Genomic DNA, 15,878 nt, shown 5'->3' with positions numbered 1-15,878 from the left:
CTTATTGACTCACATGCCACTTTAGACCTGTGATCCGTACTAATCTCAGAGTCATGTAATAAATGCACCATACCTCACCTAAATGCTATTTAAGACCAGGAGGTGAGGTTTTTTGTTGCTTAACACAAGAAGTCGGATCTTCATGCAGATCACAATTCCACTTCAATGTTAATGTTAACTGGGTTTTCTAAAGTGCATAATCGCCGTCAGTTCTCTAAGCGCTATGAGAGAGAGCCCAACCTCGCCACATCAGCAGGAGTAAGCAAACATGGCCTAGGTTGTGCCCCAGGCTTCAATAAAAAGAAGTGTTTTGAGTTTCTTCCTAAATGGACGAAGGACAGGTTCCTTGCGGAGGCTTGCAGGTAGCTTATTCCAGAGTTGGGGGATAATTGTAGAAAAGGCTCTGCCACCCTTGGAGAAAGTATTAAAGCGGGGCTAGCCAGAAAACCAGCATCCGATCATCGGAGGGACCGCCCTTGTGGTCCTTAATGCAAGCTAGGGCATGACCGTGGATTGCTTTGTGGGCTGTGCATAGGCCCTTGAACCTGGTGCTCTGTTTGACTGGAAGCCAGTGCAGCTGCTGCAGTAAGGGGGTGGCGTGGGCCTGCCTTGGGAGCCTGAAAATCAGTCTGGCTGCGTCATTCATAGCTATCAGGAGTTTTGTTAGCAGCTTCTCCGGGAGAGCAATGTACAGGGAGTTCCATAGCCTAACCGTGACATGATTATTGCCGACACAGCCATTCGGAGTCCCGTAAATGAGAGAAGGGGGGCGAGTTTCCCTAGCTGTCTTAGAAGGCCCACACATGTCCCCACCATGGTAGATACCTGTTAAGACATGGAAAGCTTAGGATCCATTTTTATGCCTAGGGTTTTTAAGACTGGGGCTGGCTTGGGAGTGGTGCCAGGCGCTTGTGGCCAGAAAAGGTCACTCCAGGGGTTGATATCTGTGGTAATGGCCAGTACCTCGGTTTTATCAGGGTTGATTTTGAGAGAATTAGCTGTCATCCAGTTGACTGTATTTTTCAGAATATTCTGCATCCGTGCGTGGGCCGTAGGAGAGTTGTCAATCCGGATAATGATTTGGGTATCATCCACATAGCTGAAGACTTGGCACTCCATGCGGGTCAAAGCGGCCTCCAGAGGCTGCAGATATACATTGAAAAGAAGGGGAGACAACGCTGAACCCTGGGTGGGGACACCGCACGTTAGCTTGCCAGTATCAGACACATGGTCAGCCAGTTGGATCCTTTGGGATCGACCTGACAGGAAGGACGAAAGCCATTGAAATGCCAGCCACTGGATGCCCAACTCTGAGACCCTTGACAAAAGTTGGTCATGATTGACCGTGTCGAATGGCACAGACAGGTCTAGCAGGACCAGGGCGCATTGCTTCTTATTATCGTCTATGAGCCTAAGTTCATCCATTGTGGCCATCATTACCAATTCTGTGGTGGGCCCTGAAACCTGCCTGTTTCATTTAGAGTAGCTGATGTTCCTCTATATGGTGTGATAGGGTTTTCAGCACATGTTGTTCCAGCACCTTTGCCATAAAAGGAAGCTGGGAAATTGGCCTAAAGTTTTTACAGCGGTACAAAAGGGGGTGGTGATGGACGGAGCATCCGAACCAATCAAACACTCGCACCCAGTCAACAGATCTAGGTTTAATCCATCACAGTTCTTTAGCCCGCTCTGCCACCCCAGTTCAGACATGGCCATATGCAAATGAGTCTGACCCTGTGCCTCATGGGAACAGTCCAGCCCGAACTGCAAAGCCATGCCTTCCCTGGACCGGAAACAAGCTTCCGAGGACTGGTTTCTGGCATTTCAGCCGTCTTCAGCCCGGCTTGCTTGAATCCAGTGGCAAAGTGAGCAAGGGACTCACGTCTGAGTATACCCTGCTAACTTATGGCGAACAAAGCGGTACAAAAGGGTGTGGTGATGGACGCAGCATCCAAACCAATCAAACACTCACACCCAGTCAACAGATCTGGGTTTAATCCATCACCTTTCTTTAGCCCACTCTGCCACCCCAGTTCAGACATGGCCATATGCAAATCAGTCTGACCCTGTGCCTCATGGGAACAGTCCAGCCCGAACTGCAAAGCCATGTCTTCCCTGGACTGGAATCAAGCATCCTAGGACCAGTTTCTGGCTATCAGTGTTGTCATTCTCAGAAATTAGGGCATGCATGCTCAAGAAAGAGCAATAGACGAGACTAGTCCACAAATAATTACAGGATGCAGTGCTAGTGCCAGCTGTGTCAGGGTGTGCATGCGTGTGTTTTCTTTAGTGTGTTAATTATTGTGTGTGAATATGTCTGCTTTTCTAAGAGTGGGAGCTTTTGGGGAGTAAGAATGTGTGTATGAGTGTTATGTGCCTTGAGGCGATGGCTGAACATCGAGTAATGGGAAACGTCGTTTACAATGCAGTGTTTACACTGCACGACCTTTACCACGCTGCCATTACAACGCAAGTCGTTACTACGACTTGCGCTGGATGGCGCTGTTGGTTAAGGAATATTGTAATTTTCTATTCCAACACCTTCCCTACTGTTACGTGGACTGGTGTTAGAATAGAAAATTATAATCGTCCTCAATCCGCGCCCTCCAACGCAAGTCGTTGTAACGACTTGTGTTGTAAAATCTGCGATGTAAAGTACCGCAATCAAAAAGATCGCGTTGTACTATCATACATCCTCGAGTAATGAGATGAATGGGCAGTTTAAAATGGGACAATGCAGTAACTTACTTATGAATAGCTTCAGATGTTTAAGTAGCGAACAGTGATACGCCAGCAGCACCACAAACCAGATATTAAAAGCAGCAGCGTCAAGGTGAAAGGTGGCAACCAAGAGGTGAAAGGTGACAGCTAGGAGACAAATGGCAGAGAAAAAGTTCCACTCACAATGCCAAGTACTTTATATTGCCAGTTTAATCTTTATGAAAGTAAAATGTGCCGGTATTTTCTGAAATCAGTGCTGCTATGTTTCGAACTGGAGGAACGTTAGTGCTGACGCTTATGCAAAATGATTGGCTACTCTGATTGACTCCTCCAATCAGAGAGGCCTATTGTAATAAATAACTAAAATAATCCAAAGATTGGAGGTACTGGTTTAATAGATACAGCACAGTACTCTCTTCTTAAGGTCCAGCAGAATAATCCAGTGCAAAGCATTTACAGAAAAACAATTCCAATATAGAATCATGCAATGCAAGCATGTGCACAGAACTAAAGGAATGCATATTAAAAAGGGAAACACAAAGTTAACAATCTTAAAAGGGAAATGAAATGGATAAATATAAACTGAAAATGCTACACATTTTCCCTCTTTAAGAAATTTTATGACACAAAGGAATACATTTAGAAACTCGTCTGGCATTCCAGACCTTACCATCCTGCGTAACTACACTGTTACGATTTACCTTCACAATTTTGATAGGTTTACCAAACTTAATATCACCTTTAGAGACAAAACCTGGTTGGCGAATTCCCACCCAATCACCACACTTAAACATTGGTACTTTAACCTTCATCCGAACATCATAATCACTTTTGATCTTATCTTGCTTCATTTCAACTTTACGAGCTACATCGGTAACATCAACTATAACATCATGAGGTATAGTACTCTTTTTAAACCACCACGGACACAATTTAGATGTGGGATCCCTACCTCTTAATAATCGAAAAGGAGAAATCTCAGTAGTCGAATGAGGTGTTATGCGATACAACCAAAATCTCTCCCTTAACCTTTCTCTCCACAAGCTACCAAAAGTGCGAGCCCAAAGAATATCTTGCTTGAGAACCCTGTTGTATCTCTCAACTTGTCTGTTCCCTTGTGGTTCATACAACGCTGTGGTGACATGTTTGATACCACAATCTTTAAAGAAATCCAACATTTCTGAAGATTTAAACTGTACACCATTGTCAGAAATTATCATTTCAGGATAACCTTCTCGAGCAAACAGCTCTTTCAAAAACAAAATCACATTTCCTGAATTAGGATGAGAAATGAGCTTGACCTCTGGCCATTTAGAATGGTAGTCAACAACCACAATGGCAAACCTACACTCCAGTGGTAAAAAATTGAAAGGTCCAGAAATGTCAATACCCAACTTTTGCCATGGATACTCTGGCCACTTTACAGGTATCAAAGGAGCTGGACTACATTTACAAGCCTTGTCACTCTCTATACAATCCGGACATTCTCTCACAAACTTATCAACAAATGTATCCACCCCTGGCCACCAGAAATTTGACCTAATCAACCTCTTCATGGATGACATACCCATGTGACACTCATGACTAAGTTTCAAAATAGAATCACGAATCCCAAAAGGTGGAACACACTTTCCAGTTCGAAAAATCAAATCACCTTCAGTAACTAGTTCTTCATTAATATTCAAAAATGGAATAAGATCTGCAGATAACTCGCATCTAGGAGGCCAACCCTTCTTGATAAAATCTCTCACTTGGCAGAGTGAAGTGTCCTCATTCATACTTTTTCTCCACACCTCTTCAGATATCAACTTAAAATGTTCAGAAACCGACTCAGTAATGCTAACTACAACTTCATCATCTCCATGTTCTTCAACACTGTGGAATGGCAGCCTGGACAAACAGTCCGCAGTTGCATTCAATTTTCCTGGAACATACTCAATGTCAAAATTGTACTCTTGTAGGCTTGACATAAGTCTGGCTATACGAGCAGTAGCTCTAGCCCCACCTCCAGGAGACAAAATATTTACCAAAGGCTTATGGTCAGTTCTTAACACGAACCTTGCACCCCAAATATAATTACGAAAATGTTCCACCGCCCATGCACATCCCAAGAGTTCCTTCTCAATAACAGCATATCCTCTCTCAGTGACAGTTAGCGTACGAGATGCAAATGCCACATTCCACTCCTCCTTTCCAGAACGTTGTGATAAAACACAACCTAAACCATAAAGGCTAGCATCTACTGTCAAAAAACACAACTTCTTCAGGCAGAAAGGTCTGAGAGTAGGAGCAGCAACCATGTCAGCTTTTATACTTTCAAACGCACTTTGCTGTCTACTACCCCATACAAATTCCACATGTTTCCTAGCAAGTTCTCTGATAGGTTCCATCTTAGTAGCAAAATCTTTAACAAATTTGCTGTAATACTCACAGAGACCTGAAAACAACAGCAACTTATCTTTACTATCAGGTGCAGGTGCCTTTAAAAAAGCATCAACCAACGATTTCTTTGGAGATGCACCATCTCTCGAAACTGTGTGCCCTAAATATTCTACCGTCTTCTGAAACAATTTGCACTTTTTACTCTTGATTGTCAAACCAGACTCACTCAAAACCTTACATACATTTCTTAAATGTTCACAATGGACTTCATCATTCTTAGAAAAAATGAGAATGTCATCGTGAAAACACTTAACATAATTCCCCATATCCTTAAATAAATGATACATTGACCTTTGAAAAACGGATGCCGCCGAAGCTAAGCCAAACGGCATCCGCTTAAATTGGTACAATCCTTGAGGGGTAATAAAAGCTGTTAGATGTCTAGATTCTTTTGTCAATTCAATTTGATGATATGCTGATCTAAGATCGAGAGTTAAAAACACCGTGGCACCCCCAAGCATGCTCACCACTTCATTTATATTGGGAAGGGGATGGCAATCAATTGTGATATTTGCATTTAAAGCTCTCAAATCAATACAAAGTCTCAAACTTTTATCTGGTTTTCGGGCAAGAACTACTGGAGAAACCCATTCTGAGGATTCAACCTCCTCTATCACACCATTGTCTAACATCTCTTTAAGAGCATTACCCAGTTCTTCCCTGGCATTAAGTGGCACCCCTCTAAGCTTTTGCACCACAGGAACAGCTCCTTGTTTGAGCTTGTTAGCATGTGCAAAACCCTTCAATCTACCTAAATTTTCTGAAAATACGTTGGGGAATTCTTTAGATAAATTATTCCAACTGCTGTCAACTTCTACAGTGACAATAGACCCTTCTTCAGTAAATATATTATTTAACACTGTGACAGGTTCTTTGCTACGTGGATTTAACATAATCCCTAACTTGCGTTGATCCCTCCATCCAAGAACATCAACACTTTTCCTAGCCACATACAATTTAATAACTGCAGATCTCCCTTTAAAATAAATAGTGGACTGTAAATAACCAATAAAATCGATGTTCGAACCATTAAAACATAGAGCATTAATATCTGGCGAAGATAGATCTTTTTCCGATAATCGCGAACCATACTTTTCAGAGAAATAATCTCTTGTTATAATGGTCCAGGGAGAACCAGAGTCTGCCCTGAATTCAAGATCTACCTCCATGAAATTTACAATACATTTGGGTGAATTAAGTACTTCACCATCAACAACCCCAATATTTAACCACCATGCCACCTTCCCTTATCATTTCCCCCGCATTAGAATGTTCACATTTGGTACAAGGAATCTCATAAGAAAGATTAGATCTTACACAAGAGACTTAATTTTTCTTGAAATGACCAACATTACGATCACCACTTTTCCTTTTTTCGTCTCTGCACGCTTTAGAAAAATGACCAATCCTGCCACATTTGCTACACTCTTTACCAATTGCGGGGCAAAACTTAAAAGAAGCGTCATGATTATATCCAGCAGAATAATCCAGTACAAAGCATTTACAGAAAAACAATTCCAATATAGAATCATGCAATGCAAGCATGTGCACAGAACTAAAGGAATGCAGATTAAAAAGGGAAACACAAAGTTAACAATCTTATAAGGGAAATGAAATGGATAAATATAAACTGAAAATGCTACACATATGTGAGATGGCCACGGTATTGAAAAGAAACTGAAGTAAACAAGAAATCAGGCGGAAAGCAACTATAAAACCAACAAGCAATGTTCATCTAACGCGATAGTCCGTAAGCAAAGTGACATTTCGAAAACATGTAAAAAGGTGTATGTGATAGAAATCATTAACAAAACAAACAAGCACTATTCATCTAGCACTATAATCCTGGAGCAACATCCTGTAAGGAGGAAGTAAAGCGACATTTTTAAAACATACCGAAACACGTACTTGCAGGAAACTATTGAAATAAATTGTTCGCCCATATAAGATACATTCACCGAAAACAGGACAAAACTGTACTTGGCTGTTGTACTCATGCCTTAAACAGAAGTGAGGTATCGGCTGCAGCACGACTTAAAAGACAGAAAAGAAGAGTGATGGTGGAGTTAACTACAGCAAGCAGGTGCAACTAAAGTTGTTGTGTTTTATTACACCAGGTCTTGCATACAGCGCATGCGCGCAGCCTAGGCTCACCTAAAAAAGGGTGGTTTTGAGTAGAAAAATGTAATCTGTCCATGTTTCTTTTTGTGGCTTTTCTTGTTGCGGAAACTAAGTCCACCTACACAATGGTGGTACCATTTTTATCAGTAAACGTGCGGAAGCGTTGGGTGGTAGGAAACTTTTAGATCCCCATAGATTCAGGAACTTTCTCTCACAGAAATGTGAGGAAAATTAATATTCTTAGCTGAAGTGTGACGTTTGGAAGGTCTTCTGGGTAAAAAAATGTTATGGATTTCATGAATGTCACTCCTTCCTGAACTCCCCTGGGTGACTAGTTTTCCGAAATGTCTGAATTTGGGAGGTTTCCATGGGCGGCGGCAGAGCAATGGCGCAAATTCCACAGCTACTTCCATTGTAAAGAAACAAAAAAACTTGGATTTTGCTGGGTGAAATGTGATGTCTCCAGCTAGCACTTGTGGTTCATTTTGTGTTGCAGGCTGTAGGCCCAGCCACACAAGTAGAGTACCGTTTTTATCTGTAGATATGTGTAAGAAAGAGGAAACCTTTTGTTGGACCAATTTATAGGGGGGGAAAGTATACCCGTTCTTGCACAGGATTTCTCTTGCATTTTCCACAAAATGTTGGCTGTTTTCTCAGTTCCCTCCAGGGGAATCTACACACCCTGGGCACCTTGAAAATCCACAGAATGTTGGAAAAAAGTGTGAACATTCCCAAACATCCAAAGAAGGCCTTAGCACTGGGGGTGGGCAAGACGTGAAGAAATTACTGAATGAACAGCTTTTGTCACCAAGCTTGATCATATGTTGTAAACTACTGGCCTGTGCTTTGTGGTTTCTATTTGACTTGTAAATCAAATATAACATAAAGTATTTTCGGCGCAATTGCTATGATAGACAAACTCCAAAAGCACTATGGGCCATACAAGCAGGGGTGTAGCTACAGTTGGTGCAGCAGTTGCAGTGCATTGGTCTCAGGGCATTAAGGGGCCAATAGCGCTCTGATAATTGTTGTATTTTACTACCTCAACAATAGTGAATGTGTCATTGCTTTTACCAGAGCCCGAGCATCTTTGCTACAGTATTGCTTAGGGGTGTTAAAAATGTGCTATGCAAAAAGTGGTGACATCTTTTTTTCCATCAGTAGTGCAGACATTGGTGTACACATGTTTCTGGAAGTGCCTATCAATATGATTGTGCTGTGCAACTCGAGTCTTATAAAAACAGAACGTTTTAAAAACCTAGGTCGCCTTTACGATGCCGTTGCACCGTGGCTGAAGCAGGACCGCCCGAATAGTAGTCGGTGGTCCCGCTGGCCACATTACAATGCGACCGCCTTTATCGCGGTCGCAATGTGTGTAGTTTGTATTGCGGCGTGTGCTGCAGCCCAAAATAAACACATCTTACATATCCCTGAACTATGGGGGCAGGCACTATATCCAGGGCCCATAGCGGAGGCCCAGGGAGGAAGGGGGTCAAAGACCCTTTCCGCCTGCATTTTCATGACGAGTTAACAGCCATGAGATGGCCGGCGGAAAGGGACATTGTAATCCCTACAGCGGTGCCTCATGACTGTTGTAGAGATTGCAGTCCTTCTGACGGTCGCCCGTCTGATACATGGTGGTTGGTCTCTCCGCCGCCTTACATCTGCCCGTCATCACAATGTGGCAGGCGGTCCTGCAGGGTCCGATGGAGGTAGGACAGCCACCGACGGAGGCAGTCCCACCGCCATAGTGATGGGGGCCTTAATGTGGGAGGATTAACACTAGAAAGATGTCTTTAATCTCCACAATGATGAATTAGTAAAAGGGCACATTTTTAGGAAGAATCGCTCACCTACAAATAAGAGAACTCGTGTTGTAAATCAGATCTTTTCATGAATCCGATTATAATGGTGCCATCTCACTAACTGCTTTCCTTATCTTTCTTGCAGGAGAAGAGGCTGAAAGCGAAGGCTGCCCGAAGAGCACACAATAAACCGGAAGAGGTATGGCGCGTTCCCTTTCCCGCTCTTTTAATGCTGTGGCTTCGGAAAGCTTTCTGGCTGGCGCGTGGCTTGTACTCTGACATGTCCGCGAGGGGGATGGGGCGTGCGCTGTCTTTTGCCTGCTCACCGGTGCATGGCTACTTGTCATTTTCTCCTCCTCCAGTTTAATTCTGTGCCTAGAGCCATCCTCTGGGAATAGCAATCCATCTGCCTCATGTGACAGGCCTCGCGCTCTCGCAGCTCTCGCGTGCAGACGCGCTCTTTTCAGACAGAAAATGCACATTCAGGTAGAAGCATCTTTCTACGCATACTATGTGGCAAGTGCTTCTGCTGTTTTCAATGAAAATGCCTTTCATGGTGTCTTTCATCTGTTTGTTTTCTAATCGGTGTTTACAACAGCTAACCGTTTAAGTACCCATAAATGTATGGAAGCTGTCTGTGGTGATGGCAGGGTGAAATGAGCACGCCTGAGATTACTGGGTTGCTTGATAACAGTGTTTATTTATTTATTCATATTACTATATTTGTATTAAGTGTTGCTTGTCATTGTTTGGAGCATTGCAAGTGAGTAAGAATCTGGATATTGAAGTGATGGGTTCAAGGCAAATCGGCGCCGCAAGGGTTCAATCCAATATTCTTAAACTGCTACCTGCATTGGTCAGATAAATGTGATCTGGAAGATTTCACTCATTGGGTCATGTGGCCTCTCGTTTAACCATCATGATTTACTGTGGGTAATTAACAGCCCTGAGGCACGATGCAGAACACACATGATGGTCTTTATCAGGCATTTTTAATTGCGGTCATGACACAATTAGCGCAGATCTAGGATTATCAATAATGTCATAGTGTTAGTTCATAAATAATATTTGGAAAAAGTACCCATGCAGTATTTTAGAAGGGTACTGCAAGTCATGCATGAAGTTCTGACGCGTATCACTGCAGCGCGTTGAATATCCTTTTTACATACAGTAGGAGGTATTTTATTCCTTATAATACATGGTAAAACCCGCAAGTTCATCCTCCCCAACTCTGATTAAATTCTTGGTCTGTTGCTCCTGAACAAAGACATTTTCTGTTGCAGTTAATGTGGAAAAAGGTGAAACCTGTGCTGTTAAAATAAGCACTGTATAATTTCTTGAAAGCACGCATTCTTAAGCAGTGTCATGTAAATCAGCATCAGGCCGCTTTGGTGTTTTAGTAATGTGTTTAACATGCAGATAGGTTTATTCTCCCCTGCATTGATTCCCAACAGTGCAATAAACCTTTTAACAAGAGCACCTAATGAATGGAGTTTTAGGCTGTATATATATTTTATAAGAACGCTATCAGAAAAGCTAGGCTTCACTTCAATAATGTGCATGATCCTTAATCGTTCTACGTAGGAAGGTACTTTTTACAGTGTTTTCTGTTTTGGTAAAAGGTATAGATGTCACAATTCAACTGTAAAAACGTACTAAAGCAGAAAAGCTGTAATTTTCTTATTATAGGGGGCTAGTGATGTCACAGCTGCACTTTAGTAGAGAAAGCAGAAACAGGATTTTATACAAGGTGTGCAGGTTTTCATGTACTCATGTACATACTAACCATTGAATATATTTATTAGAGAATTATGCACTGGTTACCTATTAATCACAGTACATTATAATTGGATAACTGTTTCTCTGTGGCACAACAACTAGCCAGTTATAAGATAGGGCAATGGTATGCAATAGGAATGTGTATTATAATTAGTAAGGTACTCCCTACCTTATTTTAAAATTATATTGCAATGCATTACAGTATTTGCGTAGCGCTTATTACTTTATGTGGAGTGCTGAAGCACGCTACATTGTGTCGGTGTATGGTTGGAAGATTGTTGTCTTTTCTTTGAGCCTATGTGGCAAGTGGTTCAGTGTTGTGCGTGTGGCCACCGAGGTGCAGTTCTCATGCTGTGTACACATGAGTTCTCATTGTGAGGGATGAGGTATTGTGGGAGGTAGACACACACTATTTAATGTGTGTTATGCTGGAAGACCTTATTAGCTCTGCAGGTCCCTTTATTGTGTTGGTAGTTACCTTTTATATTCTTGATTCAATTTCTTATGCTGGCTGTGACAGGAGGCCGTCAACTCTCTGATTTTATGGCTCTGTAAGGGATAAAAGTTGCCAGAGTCATAAGTAGTAGTAGTTTATTTCGATCATTTCATGATCATTCACACAAGAAAACAAAACAAGTCACCTCAATCAATAAATACATATGTAAGAAAGTATGAAAGAGTAATTTAATAAAAGCACATCATACAGACAACAGGGTCTTGGTCTAGGTTAAAAAAGATACAACAGGGATGATTTCATCAGACTACAGATCAATCAAGTTAGCGTCTTAAATGAAGGTTAAAAGGCCCCTCCTTCCAGCATGTGGCCACCGTAATGGTACCTAATTGTCAGATATGTGCCTAGTCTTAATGTGCCAAGCATACAAGAGGCATCTCCTCATTGTAAACACTAGCCATTTGGTAGTGTCAGATCTGAGTATCCGTCGGGCGTCAGCTGAACGTTTGAAAGACATGAGGGGGTATTCTGAGGTAAACCACCTTTTTCTAATGCATGCATAAAAAGGGCAAATGAACATGAAATATTCAATTGTTTCTGCACTTAAACTACAGAAGGAGCACAGTGGGGCTCCAGATACATTTTTCCATTTATTTATGGTGACATTCAGTGGCAAAATCCCAACCCTAAACTGTAAGTAAAGTGCACGAGCATAAAGCCAAATCATCAGACTTTGCATACACCTTTCCCCTCCTGAGGCGGAAGCCGGGAGGTCTCCTGCTTTTCTTTTAATTTTAATCGCATTTTCGTGATTTTACTCGTTTTGACACTTGTGCTTGCTAATTGTATTTTCTAGCCTGCAGCAGTGTGTAGAGACCCCCCAGCGCCCAGCAGCGCTTAAAAACTCTTCTTTCCCCCCTCCCTGCAGCTCCGGTCCCACCCTTGGCTGAGTGTTGATGCCGAGGGCTGGGTGCCGGTTTTGGCGGCCATCTTGGGTCGGGCTGGGTTGGGGAGGCCTGAGACAAGGGCTATAAAAGGCGCCTGAGACTTAGAAAGCGGTAACATCAGACTTTGCATACACCTTTCCCCTCCTGAGGCGGAAGCCGGGAGGTCTCCTGCTTTTCTTTTAATTTTAATCGCATTTTCGTGATTTTACTCGTTTTTGACACTTGTGCTTGCTAATTGTATTTTCTAGCCTGCAGCAGTGTGTAGAGACCCCCCAGCGCTCAGCAGCGCTTAAAAACTCTTCTTTCCCCCCTCCCTGCAGCTCCGGTCCTACCCTCGGCTGAGTGTTGACGCCGAGGGCTGGGTGCCGGTTTTGGCGGCCATCTTGGGTCGGGCTGGGTTGGGGAGGCCTGAGACAAGGGCTATAAAAGGCGCCTGAGACTTAGAAAGCGGTAACATCAGACTTTGCATACACCTTTCCCCTCCTGAGGCGGAAGCCGGGGAGGTCTCCTGCTTTTCTTTTAATTTTAATCGCATTTTCGTGATTTTACTCGTTTTTGACACTTGTGCTTGCTAATTGTATTTTCTAGCCTGCAGCAGTGTGTAGAGACCCCCCAGCGCTCAGCAGCGCTTAAAAACTCTTCTTTCCCCCCTCCCTGCAGCTCCGGTCCCACCCTCGGCTGAGTGTTGACGCCGAGGGCTGGGTGCCGGTTTTGGCGGCCATCTTGGGTCGGGCTGGGTTGGGGAGGCCTGAGACAAGGGCTATAAAAGGCGCCTGAGACTTAGAAAGCTGTAACATCAGACTTTGCATACCCCTTTCCCCTCCTGAGGCGGAAGCCGGGAGGTCTCCTGCTTTTCTTTTAATTTTAATCGCATTTTCGTGATTTTACTCGTTTTTGACACTTGTGCTTGCTAATTGTATTTTCTAGCCTGCAGCAGTGTGTAGAGACCGCTCAGCAGCGCTTAAAAACTCTTCTTTCCCCCCTCCCTGCAGCTCCGGTCCCACCCTCGGCTGAGTGTTGACGCCGAGGGCTGGGTGCCGGTTTTGGCGGCCATCTTGGGTCGGGCTGGGTTGGGGAGGCCTGAGACAAGGGCTATAAAAGGCGCCTGAGACTTAGAAAGCGGTAACATCAGACTTTGCATACACCTTTCCCCTCCTGAGGCGGAAGCCGGGAGGTCTCCTGCTTTTCTTTTAAATTTAATCGCATTTTCGTGATTTTACTCGTTTTTGACACTTGTGCTTGCTAATTGTATTTTCTAGCCTGCAGCAGTGTGTAGAGACCCCCCAGCGCTCAGCAGCGCTTAAACACTCTTCTTTCCCCCCTCCCTGCAGCTCCGGTCCCACCCTCGGCTGAGTGTTGATGCCGAGGGCTGGGTGCCGGTTTTGGCGGCCATCTTGGGTCGGGCTGGGTTGGGGAGGCCTGAGACAAGGGCTATAAAAGGCGCCTGAGACTTAGAAAGCGGTAACATCAGACTTTGCATACACCTTTCCCCTCCTGAGGCGGAAGCCGGGAGGTCTCCTGCTTTTCTTTTAATTTTAATCGCATTTTCGTGATTTTACTCGTTTTTGACACTTGTGCTTGCTAATTGTATTTTCTAGCCTGCAGCAGTGTGTAGAGACCCCCCAGCGCTCAGCAGCGCTTAAAAACTCTTCTTTCCCCCCTCCCTGCAGCTCCGGTCCCACCCTCGGCTGAGTGTTGACGCCGAGGGCTGGGTGCCGGTTTTGGCGGCCATCTTGGGTCGGGCTGGGTTGGGGAGGCCTGAGACAAGGGCTATAAAAGGCGCCTGAGACTTAGAAAGCGGTAACATCAGACTTTGCATACACCTTTCCCCTCCTGAGGCGGAAGCCGGGAGGTCTCCTGCTTTTCTTTTAATTTTAATCGCATTTTCGTGATTTTACTCGTTTTTGACACTTGTGCTTGCTAATTGTATTTTCTAGCCTGCAGCAGTGTGTAGAGACCCCCCAGCGCTCAGCAGCGCTTAAAAACTCTTCTTTCCCCCCTCCCTGCAGCTCCGGTCCCACCCTCGGCTGAGTGTTGACGCCGAGGGCTGGGTGCCGGTTTTGGCGGCCATCTTGGGTCGGGCTGGGTTGGGGAGGCCTGAGACAAGGGCTATAAAAACAGGCACTTACGGCTCCGCGCAGCGGACGCGACCAGCGAACGCGCCGGACCTGCGCCGGAGTCGTGCCAGAGTCCTGCCCGTCTGCGCCCGTCCGCGCCCAGGCGGGCCTAGGGCCTGACACCATGCCCCATACAGTGATGCCTGTCACCTCCAGGTTACAATACGGGAGAGACGCCCTTATCGCCTTGCGTCCGCCCCACCCTACTAGTTGTAGCTTTGCACAGATGGGGATCATCCAATTTTTACCGTGCAGAGCGTGTTCCTCCGGCCACAATTCAGTGGCTGTGAAATCCGTTCTCTCCATGGCTTTACTAAACTGCCGGTCCTTGCCGAGCCATGCCATTGAAATCAATTCACTTATTCTGGACCACGAGCTCGATGTGTTGTTTCTCACTGAGACCTGGCTCTCCCCCAGCTCTGGCCCTGACATGGTCAGAGCACTCCCCCCAGGCTTTCATATACTCCACCTTGATAGACCTAAAGGGAGGGGAGGAGGAACTGCAGTTCTCTATAGAGACACGCTCGCCTGTAAGATCCAGAATGGAGGGGTGGCTGATTGTGAGAGCTTACAGTTCTCCCTTCGGTTGTCACCTACAGTGTCGCTGGTGGGCTTGTTGATCTATCGCCCTCCCGGACCGCTGGGTAGTTTCCCTAACTCTCTCTTGGAAATTACTGCACTTCTTGCCTCTTCAACTGCCAACTTTGTTGTTCTCGGCGATTTTAATATCCATCTTGAGGACCCAGCTAATGCCACAGGAGTCGATCTGCTCGACGATCTCAGATCTTTTGGACTCAATTTGGCCAACTCGGGCGCGACCCATGAGAAGGGCCACCTGCTTGATCCCTTATTTTCTAACCTGGACCATCTTACTCCATCTCCGGCTCTTGCCCTACCTTGGACAGACCATTATTTGGTGTCCGCGTCATGGCAATTCGACAGCCGAGCCGCGGTGGTCCCACGGGTTCACACCCTGGAGAGAGCCTGGTCGAGGCTCCCAGTTGACACCTGGGCGGCACACTTGGAGGCCACGCAACCCTCTCAGGGAGCCAACCCGATAGTCGCTGACGCGAACTTCCACACCTGGCTCGTGGACTCTCTAGACACTCTCCTACCCAAAAAGAAACAACTTACGAGGGGGAAGAGAGTGGGCTCGGCACCTTGGTATTCATCAGAATTAAGAACTCTGAGGAAAGGATGTAAGAGGCTAGAGCGGTCCTGGAGGAGAGACTGGAGTGAGGCGAATCGTAAAGAATATCGTGCGGCCCTGAGCAGGTACAAATCCGCTATTCGGGTGGCAAAATCAGGATTCTTTGAAGAGCGCATTGGCTCTGCGGCCAACTCTTCCAAAGAGTCATTTAGGGTCATTAAGGAGCTACTCAATGTCCCCGATCCTCAGGTTTTCCACGAGGGCCCTCGCAAAAAATGCACAGAACTGGCCTCGTATTTTAAAAGTAAAATCGCCAACATACTGGCTTCCCTTCCCCGACTA

The 15,878-nt window shown here is 45.0% G+C and overlaps 1 protein-coding gene across 1 annotated transcript in view; it reads left to right on the top strand.

The window, feature by feature from the left end:
- Window positions 1-15,878, top strand: part of DDX10 (DEAD-box helicase 10) — an 832,256-nt gene that overhangs the window by 567,161 nt on the left and 249,217 nt on the right. The window contains exon 16 of the mRNA XM_086935230.1: window positions 9,235-9,288. Within this exon, the coding sequence (XP_086791356.1) occupies window positions 9,235-9,288 (54 nt within the window). The remainder of the gene's footprint in view (window positions 1-9,234; window positions 9,289-15,878) is intronic.

The sequence above is a fragment of the Lissotriton vulgaris genome, chromosome 8 (genome assembly GCF_964263255.1).
Source record: "Lissotriton vulgaris chromosome 8, aLisVul1.2, whole genome shotgun sequence".
NCBI lineage: Eukaryota > Metazoa > Chordata > Amphibia > Caudata > Salamandridae > Lissotriton > Lissotriton vulgaris.
Note: the sequence above shows the minus strand (reverse complement) of the source record. Positions and strands in the feature narration are given on the sequence as shown.